Source organism: Ovis canadensis, chromosome 19, assembly GCF_042477335.2.
Source record: "Ovis canadensis isolate MfBH-ARS-UI-01 breed Bighorn chromosome 19, ARS-UI_OviCan_v2, whole genome shotgun sequence".
Lineage (NCBI taxonomy): Eukaryota > Metazoa > Chordata > Mammalia > Artiodactyla > Bovidae > Ovis > Ovis canadensis.
The window spans coordinates 36,326,629-36,344,768 of NC_091263.1; the positions used below are offsets into that span (position 1 = coordinate 36,326,629).

At 41.2% G+C, this 18,140-nt stretch overlaps 1 protein-coding gene across 3 annotated transcripts in view; it reads right to left on the minus strand.

The window, feature by feature from the left end:
- The window catches only part of ITPR1 (inositol 1,4,5-trisphosphate receptor type 1), a 348,152-nt gene that overhangs the window by 173,444 nt on the left and 156,568 nt on the right, over positions 1-18,140 (minus strand). For all 3 annotated transcript variants that reach the window (XM_069561814.1, XM_069561813.1, XM_069561815.1), the window contains 8 exons: positions 17,490-17,644; positions 11,292-11,391; positions 9,961-10,121; positions 9,126-9,267; positions 7,207-7,365; positions 4,405-4,577; positions 3,041-3,160; positions 1,819-2,013 (listed from right to left, as the gene is read on the minus strand). In XM_069561814.1, the coding sequence (XP_069417915.1) occupies positions 1,819-2,013; positions 3,041-3,160; positions 4,405-4,577; positions 7,207-7,365; positions 9,126-9,267; positions 9,961-10,121; positions 11,292-11,391; positions 17,490-17,644 (1,205 nt within the window). The remainder of the gene's footprint in view (positions 1-1,818; positions 2,014-3,040; positions 3,161-4,404; positions 4,578-7,206; positions 7,366-9,125; positions 9,268-9,960; positions 10,122-11,291; positions 11,392-17,489; positions 17,645-18,140) is intronic.

An 18,140-nucleotide genomic window follows, 5' to 3' on the forward strand; every position in this document is an offset into this window, starting at 1 on the left:
CTCAGAGTCTTAGCCACTGGACCAGCAAGGAAGCCCTACTTTAGTTTGGCTTTTATACAGCACATTAAAGACCACAAAGGAAATGGTAAAGGTTTCAGACCTTCACTGAGTCTACTTAGAAATTTTATGACACTTTCGGGGTCTTATCTCATACAGCTCTGCTCTTTGACTTCACACACATGTGAAAAACATAGTGGAAAAAGTAGGGGACTCCTCAAAATGTCTTAAGGTTTCCTCCTCACCCAATTACATGTGATCTCTGTGAAGTTCCAAACTTGGTCTAATTACATACTCATAACATCAACAAAAATTAAAGAGTGTCACAATATTCAGAGAGCGCAAAGACAAGCAAAAGCTCTCATTTACAACTGGTGAGAGTGTGCACCAAAGTATCCAATCTAGGATTGCTTAATGAGTTTAAAATACGCATATGCCCCAATCTCATAATTTCCTGGTATGGAATGGAAATTCCTACACATGCGCAGCACCAATCTGAACAATGATGTTCCCTGACACGAAGAACTAAATTGTGGCACACAATGAATTCAAAGAGAAAAGAAAATGTTGGCACAGTAATAAATGGAATAACATTCAGCAGTCAAAATTAAAGAAACGGACCTACCACCATTAGCGTGAATCCATTTCAGACTCAATGTTGAATTAAAAGGGCAGGTTTCAGAGAAAAACTCAGAGTATGGAACCATTTATATAAAATTTTAAGGCTGAATAAAATACTATGTGTTATTTATGAATGCACAGAAATGTAAAATATAAACATACATAGAGCGTGGAAGGTCACCCACCATCTGCGTGAATGGAGAGAACAAACTACAGGAGGGTCACAAAGGGCACTGCAACTGCCAAGTTTTGCTTTTATTAAAAAATGACGCTGGCACTACTCTATCCATCTCCTGTTTTCTTTTCTTTTTAAAGTGTTTACTGGTTCCCTTCCCTTGAGGTGGCAGAGTCAACAGGTCTTACAGCTGGGACCAAGGAAACACCAGGATGGGGGTGGAAACCAATCAACACGGCAGGTTCTCGCTGTCCGAGGAAGGAGTTGTGGATAGAGAGGGTGAAGATGAGAATAACCCTACGGTGCTGGAGTGGAGCTGAAAGTCGTGATGTGAACTCAGGGTTTTTATCACATTCATATACATTAATACAGAAACAGATGTGTGTGTGTGTATACAGATAGAGACATCAAGAGAGGTGTGTATACACATGCACATTTCTTAACTCTGCCTGTAAAAGTTCTAAGAGGCTGGCACCATTGTCTCTGTCTTGCAGGTAAAGGAACTGGGACATAGAGGTGGATAACTAGACCCAAGTCAAAAAGTTAGTATGTATCATTGCTTTATTTAAAATGGATAACCAACAAGGACCCACTGTATAGCACATGGAACTCTGCTCAAAGTCATGTGGCGGCCTGGATGGGAGGGGAGTTTGGGGGAGAATGGGTACATGTACATGTATGGCTGCGTCCCTGACAGTGATGCAACTATCGTATTATTAGTCAGCTAGACTCTAACATAAAAGTTTTTTAAAGTCAGTATGTAGAGAGGTGACCCCACAGCCTGACTCGTATCTACCACAAACCACATCCACGTGCTACACTGTGTAGAGACCAACAACTCTGAGAAGGAGCTGATGCAACCGCGCAGCTTCCTTGTGACCAAGCCATGCCCAGGTATCACTGCCCTACTATGTAAGTATTACTGACAGCTCACACTCTACAAACTCCTGAAAGACACATTTGTCTTTCTGATGGACTGTCTCATGAGAGGACATCACAGGGCGCCCGTGCACAGGCCTACACACCTGTAGTAGCCAAGGACGTCGCGGTCTTCCTTCTGGCCCTCCTTGGCATCCTGCGCCAGCTCCCGGACGCTCTTACTGCGAACCTCCTTGTTGCTGTCCCTCCAGAAGAGCCATACTTCTTCCTCATCCTCGCCTGCCTCCAGGGCATTCTCTCCAGTAGAAACGCCTTCAAATTCAAAACGGGAGAGCACCAACCTGAAAACGTAGGAGGAGGTGGGAAAACTAATTATGTCTGAAATCCTCGCTTGTCGCTGATCAACTATATTTGTGCTTTGAACTCCAGCTGGGCTTTCAGCACGCATACGCACACGCACACACGCACACATGCACACACACACACACACACACACAGCCACTTCGTTTCTCCCTTTGGCAGAACCTCAGGGAGAGACAAACATCGACTTCTTCATATACTTTAGCTCAGGGGTGCCCCACTAGGGCGGCTGTGTCTCCCCATGGGACGCTTGGCAATGTCTGGAGACATCTTTGGTTGTCCCAACTAAATGGAAGAGGTACTGCTGGCAACCGGTAAGTACACACAGGAAGACTGCTGCACTTCCTGTGAGGCACAGGACAGCACCCACAACACAGAACTGCTGGGCCCCAAATGTCAAAGGCCAAGGTTGAGAAAGTCAGCTTTCAGCCCAAGCTCAAAATTATGTTATGCATGAGACCCCTCCCCTACAAAAATCGCAAGTTCAGGGCATAAGTGTTTTTAAAAAACATTTCTTTTTTAACATTGATATGTTACTGGCAGTATATGCTTCCCTTTCACAAATGAATCAACTACTACTTTCCAAACTTCTGTAGACCAATGAACACTTTGTGAATAGTGGTAATTTCACAAGTGCTTCCCTACAATGCCTTAATGACAATGAATTACCTCCTTTAAAATTTAAACCTGAGGATCCTAACTGGAGAACTTCCACGTCTTAAAATGAAATCAAGGGTGTATAAGATGCTCCCCAGTAGCCCACATCACTTTCGACTCAGTAAGCAAAGTCAGTGACATCACCATACAGAGGAGGCCACCACAGCAGAATCAAGTCCAGTAACTCCTCTAATCAAGATGCTGGCATGAAGTAATCATAGGCCAGCCAACCTGACTTCAGAAGCGAAGGGGCTGGGTTTAACTCCCCATGGCCCAGACAACCACCAAGGCACACGCTCTCCATCTAAATCTCGTTCTCACCTTTATAGTCACTCCCCGACCCCCACTCACTTGGTCTCAATGAGGATGTCGGCATTGGTTGGATTCAGCACGGCTTTACATATCAGTTCCTGAGTCACTGGAATGGATTTGTTCATGGACACGCAGAGGTCAGAGAGGTAATCTAAGAATCTGTGGAGAAACAGGAAACCAAACCAAATGCTTTTTGTAGCCAGAGCAAGGGTTAGGTCTTGAGGACGTGGCTCTCCCCCCAGAGGGTAGACCCAAGCTACTTTACCACAAGTCACAGAGGCTTTGGGTTTCAGTGTGCATGGTATCACCAGTTACCCAGACATGGGAGGGCGGGAAGAGAAAGGAGGGAGGGAGAGAGTGGAGGGAGGCAAGGAAGGAGGGGAAAAAAGAAAGAAAGAAAAGCACAAGAAGAAGGATGCGAGTGACTGCTGTGAGGAAGAGGTGATGAGGTAAAAATGAAAAGAAGAAGCAACCAAGTAAGATCCAAGCAACCCAAGATGATGCTGGGTACCCAGAGAGGGGAGAGGTCTGATGTTTGAGGCCTAAATCAGAATCCTGGTTCTGGTTCTTCTCCGCTACATTCTGACATGTACTGTTATTTGGGGGAAATTATTTAACCTAACCATGTTTCAGTTTTCTCATCGATAAAAATGGATAACCTTTAACCCCAGAGGGCTCGTCTGAGGATTAAATGAACTAATTCATGTAAAGTGCTTACTCAGTTCAGTCCCTGGCACACGAGAGGGTCCATAAGATGTTAGTTGTTTTTAATAGGTGGGAGGAGTCAGTTTCATAATAACACCTTCAGCTCTCTAGCATCACTGTTTCTAATATCCACATTGTAAACTAGTTCCCACATCCCCTGACATGGGGTAGATCTTAATTAAAACAAGAAAAGAGAGAAGAAAGTATACAGGGAGGGTGGGATCTGTAAGAATGCAATAGAATTGACAGAATTCACTACTGTAAATACAAACACTCAGGTAATAACTATGTGTGCAAAAGACTTACTGATATTTGGGGACGTTCTGACTGGTCATAGCAGGGTGCTACAAAGTGAATGAGGGGTCGACAGCTATCACTTACAAAGTGCCAGGCACTTCACATGTATTTATCTTCATTTAATTTTTATAACAGCTTATCTGATAGATGAGATTAAAGCTCCAGGTCACCACCTGGTAAACTGCGGAGCCAGGATTCTACCCTGGTCTCCTTTCCATACCACGCTCTTTTCACGACTCAAAGCTCCTCTCAAGACCTGCTCAATCAAGACCTGGGGCCTAGCAGGCCCAAACAAAGGACATCTAGTTAAAACAGAACAGAACAACCCACCATGACCAGCTCAGAGACTGCATCGTAAACACAGAGGCACCTCCTGCCGATCAACCCCACCTCCGCCTCACCTGGGCTCCCTGTTCTTCCGCACCAGGCTGACGAAGGTGTCAATCTCTGCCGCGGTGATGTGTTTTTCCAGGAGTTTGCGATTATTGTGCAGAAGGGCGGTGATAGTGTCTTCAGCCAGCACGTCATAGCCAATCTGCTTCTGCATGAAGCCGAACTGCTTGGCTATGTACTCCTTCGAAGCGAGGAGAGAGAGGTAAGCAAGGAGGACAGTGTGGTGAGGCGCAGAGTAAGGGAAGGGGCAGCAGCCCCCAGGAGAGCTACTCCCTGTAAGGAAAATCACAGGGGAGTGTCCTTCCCCAACTTCCCAACCCAGGGAGACAGCCGCAAACTCTCTCACATCCTTTAGTTTACTAAACCTGCCACACAGGTATCACTAAGTAACATATCCTGTATTTATAGATGGGCATTTTCTTAAGTCCACAGTATAAATTTTAATGTGGTGACTTATTTTTCTAAAGGTCAAGGGTTGTTTTCCAGCTCTGATTTTATTACTCATTCAAGAGGATTAAACTGTGCCTCACTGCCCTGTGTTGCTGAATAAACATGGTGAAGTCTACCTGGATATTTTGAACAATGTTATTACTCCATTGTGTTTTCCTTATCTGGGATGAAAATTAAAGTCAGTGGGTAGTTGTAAACATGTGAAGAAGTGAAATGAAAGTCACTCAGTTGAGTTGAACTCTTTGTGACTCCTTGGACTATACAGTCCATGGAATTTTCTAGGCCAGGATACTAGAGTGGGTAGCTGTTCCTTCTCCAGGGAAATCTCCCAATTCAGGGATTGAACCCAGGTCTCCCACATTGCAGGGAGATTTTTTACCAGATGAACCACCAGGGAAGCCCAGGAATATGTAAACCAGTCAATTACATTCACAGAACACATGGAAACATCTCTGACTTCTCTTTTGAGATCAGATATGATGTCCCATTGAAATATTTCAGAAGGCCAGGAAGCCTCTTATAAGTACTTTTGTTATTCAAAGATATTTTCCCTGTCCAAGACAGACTGCTTGCTCAAAGCTCAAAAGGCCCTTGAAACTTGGTTTCATTTTAATTCATTAATTTCAAAATCTTAAAAGTGACTAAGGACTAACAGAGTGGACTTGGGCCACTTTTCAGCCCTCACTCAGTAAGGATGCATGTCTGAGAATTCATCAGCCCCCAGGGATATGTCAGTACTACTGCCAAAAGGCACAGGGTCCATAAACAACCAAGCCAAGACACCCATAGCAACAGCAACAAGAAGGACTGGTCTAGTCCTCTGATGTACAAGCAAAAGGTCCCGGCACACATTACAGACTCTGACGCATCCTCATGGGAAGAGAATAAAACCTCTTTAGCACAAGTATGGTGTAAGTATGGTACTCACACACAAGAGGGGTTTAAACCGACCATAGTGCCCGACGGCAACCTATGCTAACGAATGAACACAGCATCACCAGTGTGTGATGTTTTGTATCTAAACAGTAGCTAAAGGCAAAGCGAATGATTTAGAAATACTGGGTTGGCCGAAAGTTTGTTCAGGTTTTTCATAACATCTTGTGGAGAACTCAAACTTTTTGGCCAGCCCAATACTTGCTAATAAAGTTGTATCTAATACTTCAGAGCACTGCTTAGGACCAAAGCTGTGTGATGATACACAAAAAACTTTCACTACAGAGAACAGTTTACATTTAAAGGCCAGATATAGCGGCGGTCAAAGCTTAAAAACAAAATCTTTTGTAACACACTGCAGGGACTGGAGTCCATATTATAAGAAGCATCACTGTGCACTTATAGTAGTTTATGGAACGCAGGGTTTCTTGAACTCAGCAGTACCTACTGACTTCTTGGACCGGATAATTCTTTGTTGGGGGTGGGGGGACTGGGCTGGGCTTGCCCAGATGCTAAATAGCATCCGTGGCCTCCATCCACTTCATGCCAGTAGTATTCCCAAGTTGTGACACTCAATAGCATCTCCAGACATTTCCACACGTCCTCCTGCCCCAGGGCGGGGTGGGGGTGGGTGGTGAAATTGCTCCCAGTTAACAAACACAGTGATTCCTCAGCATCTCCAGTTGTTTGGAACCATCACAGAGGTTTAAATATTTACCTCGTAGAGAGACTATATTGTTTGTGTTTGTGTGTTTACTTGTGATGACAATAGATGATGACTTAGAATGTCTAAATACGAGCCAGAACCAAAACAAAGAGGAAGTTACCAGCAGAGATGGAGGGAATGGATGGGGCAGGAAGAAAAGATTTCATTCCATTTCTCATAAAAGCACATGGAACCATTGCACCCTTACACCTTCCAGAAATGTGCCATAAGAAATACGGTACATGTACACACTGCTATATTTAAAATGGATAGCCAACAAGGATCTACGGTATAACACAGGGAATTCTGCTCAATGTTATGTGGCAGCCTGGATGGGAAGGGAGTTTAGGGGAGAATGTATATATGTCATGTATGGCTGAGTCCCTTTGCTGCCCACCTGAAACTATCCCTACACTGTTAATCAGCTATAATCCAATATAAAATAAAAGTTTTAAAAAATACTATACTTGTACTATCAACATTAAAAAAAAAAATCTCATTCCAAGGACACTATAGGAGAATTTTGATGTATCCTTCTCAACTCACTCATGCATCTTCCCAGGCTTGCAAAAATATCTGTTTCCTTTTGAAGAGCAAATTGAACAATGAACTAGTCTCTAGCCACTAAATAAATATATACATGGGACACTTAAAACTCATGGAGGAAAGTGAACTCGAGGGAGGAAGCTGTCTGGCACTCCCCAGGGTCCTCAGAGCCCACCTGGTTCTTCCTGTAGTCCTGCTGGGAGTGTCTCAGGACCCGGTAGCAAAGGCGGCAGATGTGTCGGAAGGGCGCGTGCCGCTGGTCTCCCAGCTCCTCCAGACGCAGCATTGGGCCATCACCACAGTCTGTGAACGGGGCCTGTAACAGCTTGAAGATCTGTTTGTGAAAAGAATGAAAACTGCCATCACCTACTGTTTCAACGGCTAAGCCTCCCTGTGGAAAGAATAGAACCTCAAGGGTGGGTGGACTACACAGGAAAGTCTCTATCTAAGTGATCTTGAACCTGAAATCTGTGTTCATTGGATCAACTGGGACAGGCTCCTCGGTGAACTCAGCCTTCCTGAACATAACTGGTCCTCAAATACTTGAAAATGTGGTGTTCCCAGCAGTGCCTGGGAGCACAGACTCTGGAATCAGTTGATTCTAGGTCAAAATTATACTTTTTTATTACTTTTCTACAGGTATACATCACGGTCAAGGTAACCTTCAGTTTTCCCAGCAGTAATATGGAGAGAATAATACCTAGCTCACAGGGGTGTTATAATGATGAAAGTAGATGAAAGTATACAGTCAGTTCATGAGCATAGTGCTCACCACAAGTGCTGAATAAAGGCTCCTCCACTGAAATCACAGTTTCAGACCCTATAGGAATCACTATTGCGTAAAACAGCATGAGCACCAGAGGTCTAACTTGGGAGTCATCACATCAAACAGCAGGGCAGAATTCAAGACTTGCAACTCTTGTTGAAACAGGATGCAGTATTAATAAATTTGGTCCAACCATAGTTTAAAAGGAGAAAGAAATCTCAAACCCAAGTTCCTATGGCTAACTCTAGGACTTATAACTAACACGTTTTTCTTTCAGCTCTAGCGGCCAGCAATTTCCAAGCCAAGCTTGCGGCCCCATCTCCAGCAGTTTTAGAGGACTATGTGGTATACATCTCTGCGTGCTTCATCTCCCTCGGACTTGTTACTTTCCTCCCTCTAATTCCCTTATACTCTAGTTTATTTAAATTTGTACCAAATTACACCATGTATGTATTTTCTGTGAGCTAACTTCGTTTTCTACTCATTCTTTATGGAAAGATTTTTTGGTGATTTATAGTGGTCCTTATAAGAGCCTCTAAAGGCCTTCTGAGTTTATCATACACTCCAGATCTCCCAGATATATTAAATAAGCTTAAGGATGCACTGCCCTTCATATTATCTGTGAGGAAAATAAAGCTGTCAACTGCAATTCTGGTTGGAGTTCCCAAAAGGTAAACTTTCACACAGCTGATATTCCATATGTGTGTTAACAATCAAGTGAATGATCAAACTGTGAAAAGATGAAGGAAATTTAGTAAGTGAAAAAAAGTCAATCTGAAAAAGGTACACAGGGTATGATTCTAACTGGTAAACTATGACGTTCTGGAAAAGGCAAAACTGTGGAGATAATAAAAAGATCAATGGTTAGTTGCCAGGGGTTGGGGGAAAGGGAGGGACAAATGGACAAAGCAGACAGGATTTTTAGGGTGATGAAACTAGATGATATGATAACGATGGATCATATTGTAATACATTGGTTCAAACTCACAGCATGTACAACATCAAGAGTGAACCTTAATGGAAACTATACACTTCTAGCAATTGTGGTATGTCAATGCAGTTTTATCAGTTCTAACAAATGTACCCCTCTGGTGGGGATGCTACTAATGGGGGACGCTGTATGTGTGTAGGAGGTATGGGAATTCTTTGTACTTCTTACTCACTTTTGCTGTGAACTTAAAACTGCTCTAAAAAATTGTCTGGTTTTTTTTTTTTTTTTTAATCAACAGATCAAGCCTCCCCAGTAGAAATCATCCACATTCCTCAATAAGACCAGTGACAATATGGATTCTTGCTAGAGCTAACCCAGTATGTCACCTCTCACTGACCTGCTTGAGAATATTCTGTTCTCTCATGAGCTTCTGCCGTTCTCTGTTGGGCTTGGAGAAGACCACTTCAAGAACATCTTGACCGGAATTGGTTCCACCAGTGACAAAGTAAACCAAGTCTTCCAGCAGCTTGGTTACAGATCTTAGGAGGAAAGAAGCAATTAGACACAGGAAGTGTTTGATATTTAACAGAATCAAAACCACCGTGGAAGCTTTCAGGCTTAAGCAACCAGTCACACAGAAGCAAACCCATTCTTCCCAGTTTCCTTGAAATTGTCAACTAAGGTCAATTACCAGTAAGAGTAGAAGAGAGACAATATTTCACTGTCCAAAAAAAAGATTATCACTTTCACAAAATAGTAGACACTACATTTTAATCAGATATTACATTTATCTCGGATAATGCAGGAGACCCCGGTTCAATCTCTGGGTAGAAAAGAACCCCTGCAGAAGCAAATGGCAACCCACTCCAGTACTCTTGCCTGGAGAACCCCATGGACAGAGAAGCCTGGCGGCCTACAGTCCATGGGGTTGCAAAGAGTTGGACATGACTGAGTAGCCAACACACACAGCCTCCACCACTGATATTTAGTAAGGTAGTTCCAAAGACCAAGCCGGAGGTAGGAAAACAGAGAAAGAAGGAGATCTGAACTGTTTAGAGATCTTCAGAATAGTGAGAGCAACTATTGAAAACCACAAGTTGAAGCCACCCGTTAAGTGCTAAGGCCTGGCGCTCTTCCACAAAGCTCTTCAGAGCACTTCTCTCTCTGCCAGGGATTTTAAAACCCACGGTGGGTGAGAACGAGCATATGCGGTTCTTGCAGGGAGCCCTCACCTTCTTTCATTCTGGGTGATGGTGCCCTTCTCCAGCTTTCCCGCTATGGAGCCCAGCACCTTGCTGGCGTCATTGGCAAAGTCCAGATCCCGAACCTCAGCAGGAGAGACTGGCACTATGGCAAAGGCTTCCTTGTCCTCCTTCACGGGAGAGGTACCAATCTGAAATGAAAGATGGGCTTTGTGGGAGAGTCCCACTGCCTGCAATGCAGGAGACTTGTGTTCAATTCCTGGGTCAGGAAGATCTCCTAGAGAAGGGCATGGCAACCCAACTCCAGTATTCTTCCCTGGAGAATCCCATGGACAGAGGGGCCTGGCGGGCTACTGCTCATGGAGTTACAAGGAGTAGGACGTGACCGAGTGACTAACACTTTCACTTTCTACTGGATTGAGAGGGGAAGATATTATTCATATGCTGGATTTATAGAACTCTGGGCAACTGAAAAAACTTGGAGCTCTCTTACTGTTAAAATAAACTGGACACAGAAAAACACCTGGAAAGATGAATCTCAAATCATCAACAGTTGTTACCTCTAGAGGTTGGTAATGTGAAGAAAATTAAGGCAGGAAATGGAGTAGCACTATGATTTTACAGCTTCATTTGTTACATAGAGCATCTGAGATGTTTGTAATTTAAAAACATATATTCATAGGGAAAAAGCAAATATACAGAATGGTAATTATCAATCTTGAGAGTATTCTAAGGGTAGATGCTGTACTGTTCTTTCAAGTTTTTGGTATACATGACAATGTTCATGGAAATCAAAAAAAAAAAAATTCCAATAATCTTCCCCGTCACCAAAAAGTATTATGTAAGAGCATCATTTCATTTTTTAAACAGAAAAACCCTATGTCTGTGAATATATGCTCCATGATCCTAGAGAAGGTCAGAAAGGAGGGGTAGGCTTCAGGGGGAGAGAAATTAGGTTGGAAGAACTTTCAAGAAATAAAAGTACCTATTCAAATACATGAAGAAATAAATAATAAAGACTGGAGGAAACCAACTAGGTACGTGATGCACCTCAAGGCACAAGCAAACATTCCCTCAGCCAAAATTAGCCTCCAGACAGACAAGAAATCCAGACAATTGCTCAACCTTTAGGGCAGAAGCCATGAAATAAAATAAAAGGTTCTAGTTATTTCAAAGCCCTGGCCCTGCTTTAGCCAGGTCTCTTGGAAAGAATTCTTTCATCAAACACAGGTTTGTCCACAACCACACTCTTGCCAAAGCAACAACTATTTCAGGGATCCATACGCCCCCGTCTGCCCTCAAAGGAGCCCTTTCATCAGGAACCAGGAGACCAAGGGAGGCAGCCAAGCTTGTGGACTTACTTTCAGCATCACGGGTTTTTCTTCTTCCTTGTCAATGGGGATGTTTGTGCTGTGAACCCAGGTATTAGTACACAAGTGTCGGAGCCGGACATAGGAGTTTCTAAAGGGAAGAAAAACAGACTTCAGGGACAGGACTACTGAGGTTCTCTATAGCCACTGGCCTAGAATACATCCTGTAAGAATAAAGAAAGGATACCAAAATGGCTTTCTGCTATATACAATGGACAACATAAACTTAAGAGCGAAAGGTTCTGGTCCAATATACATTCGGATGTGTCTGCAATTGCACATTATTCACAACGACTCTCACGTGACTGTGCTGTGCTTATTTCTAAATGCAGGCGTGCTTCACTCTACTGCACCTGGTTTTCTTGCCCTTCATAGATACTGTGTGTGTGTGTGTGTGTGTGTGTGTTTGTGTGTTTTCCTTCCAAATTCAGTTTGTTCATCATGCAAGTCTGTCGGTTCCATTTTGGCAATAAAGTATTTTTCAGTTAAGATACGTACACTGTCTTTTTAAACATAATGCTGCTGCACACGTCATATATGACTGCACAGGAAAACCCAGGAATTTGTGCAACTCACTTTACTGTGATATTCACTTTATTGCGGGGGTCTGGAACTAAATCTACAACATGAGGTATGCTGTGTATAAAATTACATCCCATGAATGACTATCTCAGAACAAACCGCGCACAAGACAGAGTAACAGGAAATAGTTACTGAGTATCTACTAGTGCCTATCATGAGACATAAAGCAGTGAGGGAACTACTCACACGCATCAATAAAGCAAAAAATGGTGTCATAAAATGTGTGAAAGAAAATATAAATACAAATTTAGTAATCTTGTGCGGCAGAAAGTCTTTTGAAGCATGTAAGAAAACAAGATTTCTAACCTCAAAAGTAAAAGATGGATGTATCTTATCACATAGTTTAAATTTTACATCTTCCATACAGCAAAATTTAAATTTTTCAAACCCATCATGAAAAAAATTGAAAGAAAGAAAAATGACCTGGGAAAATAAAAGATTTGTATGTAGAATAACAGAGTTTTCATCCAGATATATAAAGAGATTTTGAAAAACAGTAAGAAAAACAATCATGAATACTGGAAATGAAAATGGAATATGTACACAAACCAGTAATTTAATAAAGAAACTTAAGTGACCAATAAACATCCAAGTACATATTTAACTTTCTCAATTAATACAAATTAACATAATATATCATTTTATTGTATTATATTCCAAAGGTCTTGGAGTTTGGATCTCCCCCAGTGCTTAAAAAGATGAGTTCTACACACTCATGGTAAGAGTGTCAACACCTTAAACTCTGGAAGAGAGTCTGGCACTTTGTATAACGTGAAATGCATCTATCTTTTCACCTAGCAATCTCATTTTTACATTTCTTCTTTTAAGAGATTATAGCACAGGTACTAAATAAACCATAAAGATGTTCAACAAAGCATTATTTATAACAGTAAAATCTTCGCGTCTCCTGCATTGGCAGGTGGATTCTTTACCAGCAGCATCACCTGGGAAGTCCAAAAACCTATGAACTACTCAATGTTTCAGTAATGAAACAGTTAATTATAGTATATAAGACAGAATAGTACACTCTTTAAAATGGTTACAATTGATATTCATTTACTTGGAAATATGAACAGGACATATTGTTCAATGGGAAAAAAAATGCTAAAAATAGGTTATGATTCATTTGTGATAAATAATATACAGGTTATCTGTGTGCCCAGAGACCTGTCTGAAACTACAGAGAAACAAAATATTTCTTGTAGTTATCTCTGAATGGTTAAATTTTATGTGAGTTTTTTTTACTTCCCAGTTGGTTCTCCATGAGATTTTGAAATATTTAAAAAAATATTTTAAAATATTTTTAGTTATTTCTTATATGGTATTTTGTAAATTAATTTTTATTGGTATATAGTTACTTTACAATGTTTTGTTAGTTTCTGCTGTACAGCAAAGTGAATCAGCCATATACTCGCACACGCACACACACAAACATGTATCTCCTCTTATTTAGATTTCCTTTCCATAAGGTCATGACAGACAACTGAGTAGAGTTCCCTGTGTTATATAGTAAGTTCTCATTACTGACCTATTTTATATAGAGTAGTGTGCTGTTTCTTTTTACAGTGAGCATGAACCATTTTACAGTGTTTTTAAAACTTGCTTCTCTTTTAAAGCAGTAATCATGCACTTAAGGAATCCACAGTAGCATTAGTGAGATGAGATGGATGCACACGAAGTAAATGTGAGTAACAGGAGATGTACAATGAAAAGCATTAAAATGGGAAACAGTCAAGGTAAGCACTGAAGGAGTTTTAAAGGAAGACATTAAGGAGGCTTTAGCGAGTCATGGAATATATAGTTTCTTTTAATAGGAAACTTAAGTTGGAACTTAAAATACTGGAGGGACCAGGGCGGACAGGGGAGCATGAAAGTGATTGGTATTAAAAAGAATTCTAAACAACAGCATCCCAAGTTCCTGGGAAAGAGGCAAGGGGAAGGGCATGTCGAAGCAGTCACATCTTTTTAGTAGACCCTCTGCCTTTCTTCACGTTAACTATCTTGAACATTACAAGTAATACTGACTTTGAATAGCATGAATATAAATTAAACAACATGCAGAAGAAACTTGACAGAGATTTGCATTTTTTCTTCTGAGGAATTCAGATGCATTTTCTTATTCTCAAAGTTTAAGCAAAGCTTGGGTTTAATTGGATGACTGATTACATTCTAGAGTTGTACACTGAAGTTCATGTAAAATACCAAGGACAGTCTATCCATTTAAAGTCTCATCCCTAATCATTAGTTCAAAAGCCAGGACAATTTCAAAAAAAGCCACAAAGCTGGATGCTCTTCTGATGTTTACTTAATTCATTTCATTTGTGTATACTGCAATTTTATTATCTTGTTTATTACATCCAGGATTTGCCACTATCCCTTTTATTTTGGTTGGAAGGATTCTTTTTGACGGTCCTAGAAAGTTCTTTACTGGTAATATTTCAGGTACTTTCATGTATCTATCCACAGACTTTCTGATCTTCAAAAAATAAAATAAAATTTAGCACTACTTTAAGATGGTGGGAAATGAGTGTGTACTCCTACAAACAGTTTTTTATGACTGCCTTGAATCAGCGAATAGGAGGCCCTGTTCACTTTTGGCTCTGAGGTTGGTGGCCAAGGGCAAGAACAGATAAAAATTTGGAAAGCTAAGACCAAGTGCAAGATCAAAACTACTAATGAACACACTGGTAGACCATGCCAGATACTTTTTCCAGGGGGAACACAAGGCTTCCCTTGCTTAAGAGTTTACAATCAGTCTGTCTATGGACAACTGCCCACAAAGAATGTTTTCCAACAGAGAAACAGTAATGAATCAAGGGGACAGAGAAGCAGGGGTCTAGAGCCAACCAAAGCTGTTTGGCAAGCTGACTTGTTGACCAAGTTCAAATTTCCCCTTCCCATGGGGTCATGGGGATTTCCAACCCATCGGGGAATGTGGCCAACTGGCACCTGATTCCGATTAACCAAGGAAATGTCATGAAATATTTGATAGCTATTTTATATCACGTGTTTCTGTTCTTTGCTATCCCTTACAAAATAAAATACATAGCAAATAAAATAAAAGTCATTCCCTGTCTTTCAGGTGCCTAAAAAAATCCACTCAAGAACTTCTGGAATAGAGAATACAACATACAGAGAGGTACTTAACAGAAATGCAATGGGATTCTACAGTCCCTATCTTTATCTAGGTAGTCAGTGAGAAAGGACACTTTATAAAAGTTATCTATCCTACTCCAAACCATATTTTTTTAGTGACCTCAAAATCAATCAAAGACCTAAATGAAAAACAGCACAAGCTATAAAACTCTCAGAAGAAAACATCAGCATCAATCTTTGTGACCTTGTATTAAGCAACAGTTTAAGAAACCAAAATCATTAGCAAGCAAAGGAAAAAGTGTACAAACTAGACTTCAGCTAAAAATTAAAAGCTTCTGTGGTTCACAAGACACCATCAAGAAAATGAAGAAATCTGCAAATACCTGCAAATCATATCTGATAAGGTGTTTGGAATAAAGAACACTAACACAATAATGAAAAGAGACATAATCCATTTTTAAGCGCAAAAAATAATGGGCAAAGGATCTTAATAGATATGTCTCCAAAAATGACATATCAATACAAATGGTCAATAAACACAAGAATTAATGAAAAGACTATCTCAACATCATTAGCCATTAGGGAGACTCAAGTCAAAACCACAATGAGATACCACTGCACACTGACTAGGATGGCTCAAATATTCAAAGAAAGAAAAAAAAAAGACAAATAAACAAGTATTGGAGAGAAACAGAGAAACTGGAACCTTCAGACATGGCTGGTGAAAATATAACACCCTAAAGGTAAAACTGGAAGTTCCTCAAAAGTTTAGACATGCAATTACCACATGACCCGGTAATTCCACTCCTAGGTTATAGACTCTTGAGAAAAGAAAATGTATTCACACAACAGCCAGAAAAAGGCAAATAACCCAAACAGCCAACAATTAATAAGTCAATCAATAAAATGTGCCATAACCATATAACAGAATATTACTCAAGAATAAAATGAAATGAATACATGCTACAAAATGGATGAATCTTAAAGAAAAAAAATAAAACACTAAGTGAAAGAGGTCAGTCACAAAATGCCACATGTGATTCCATTATATGAAATGTCCAGAACAGGTAGATCAATAGAGACAAAATGTAGCTTAGTCTAAGGCAGGGGAATGGATGATGGGGAAATGAAAGTGATGGCTAACAGGTACAGGGCTTCTTCTTGCAGTGATGAGATTTTTCTTAAAATCTATTCTGACGATGGCTGCCCAATTCTGCTAATCTAATAAAAATCAATGAATTGAGCACTTTAAGCAGGTGAGTTGTATGATACATGAATTGTATCTCAGTATATCTGTTACATTTCCTTAGAAGCAGTCTACATCGGGACAAACTTGGGAGTACGTGAAGCTGTGCACATATTTGGCATCTCATAGGAGGACATCTTCAGTTTTCCCCAGATTCTCAAGGCATTCATGACCCAGCAGAGGGCAGGAACCAGTGATCATTGTACTGAATGGTAATCAATGGCCTCCCTGTGAGGTTCTCTTCTGTGTGGACACTGTTTCAGTGTATCACTCTGAGAGGGACAGGAAGAGGACCCAGTACAAGAGAAGCCTCTCCTCCACTTCTGACAGCACCCAAGCTGCAGTTAACACTTTCACAGCCCAACTCTGGCTGAGCAGTTAAATGCTAATGACACACAGGAATAATGAAACATACAGGAATCCTCAGAGAGACAGGCCTTGTGTACACCCTACCACTGGCCGTGAGACCTCCACTACCTAAGAATGTGTTGAAGAGTTAGAATTGCCAGAACAGACTTGTCTGTCTTAAATGTTTAAGATTCTGATTTCTGCGATGGGGCTCACTTACTTGTGATAAGTTGTTTCAATTCTCTGAGCCTCTGTCTTCACCCTCTAAGAAGGGGCAAATAATACTACTTATCTCACAGGAGTTTTGATGAAGATGAAATTATATATATAACATGAGCATTTAGCATTATAAATGGCATGAAGTCACCACTCAAGTGTTAGTCACTATTAATACTTTTGTTGATTTTGTTAAGAGTGAGTTTTTTGTTTCATTTATGGTCCGCTTATTTCCCCCTAGAATGCATTTTTACGCAACAAAACTAAAAGTTAATTAAAATAACTGAAGAAGACTGATCTGATCTCTCAATATCGCTAATAAAATTTACTACGGACTGAGTGCATTTCAAATGTTCCATTTTCCAGAATTTTTTTTCAAGTGTTTATTCAATTCACCAGGAGATCTCTCACGTTTTGGAAAAGGAGCGAGAGAGTAAAGAAAACTAGAAATATTGAGCTACCTGAGCTTAAGGGTTTGGCTTGTTCACCTAAACACAGCACATCTCAGGCAACTACTGAGAACTTACAACCGATGAGCCGTTTTCAAAATAAAAATTAGGTATCGTTTCAATGGGCAACCAGAACAAATCCTATACCAAATCCTACATGAAAGCTCCAAGAAAGAAGATGATATTCTGGACTCCAAGAAACCGAGTCAGGCAACACAAACTCACTTGTGGTAAGCCTCTTTGGACTCCTACCTCGGGACGAGGCTGTCGCCTCCACGGAGCGTCGTGGGGTCCAGCTCAAAAATGGAGGAGATGTCATTGCCCTCGGGCACAGAGACCAGGGAGTACACCATCTTCTCTTGGGCATTTCGCAACCTGCTTCGGGAGGCATCCTGATCAGGGTCCACCTGGGGAGGAAAAGTCATCAGGTCAAGGATTCTGCACGCCACACCCTTGCCTCACTACAATCACTGCTCTGTCCACAGGAACGGGGAAGAAGCAATCGTGAACATCAGCAGTCGTCAGGAGAAGTACCACAGCTTCACAGCGGTCACCAAAGATGAGAGCTGGCCACCCATGCCAAGAATGTTCACACCCTGCCTCACTGTGTTGCAACAAAAACGCTCAAGCAACATGGTGCTGCAATGCTATATAACTGTCCATGGGCAGAGTGCTCTATGTGGTACATCCTTGGGCAGTGGGTGGGAGAGAGGAGAAACACTTTGAGAAAACTTAGCCTGTGGGTATGGTTTATGGGTGGTGGTGTTAGCCTCCAGTGAAACTGTCTACAAGAAGATGACACAGTTATTTCCCAGGGAAAAAAGATCCAATGAAATAAACCTGAATCCAAGTGTTTGTAAGCAGTTATCCCCATGTGGCCAAGAAGAATATTTGAGACGTCAG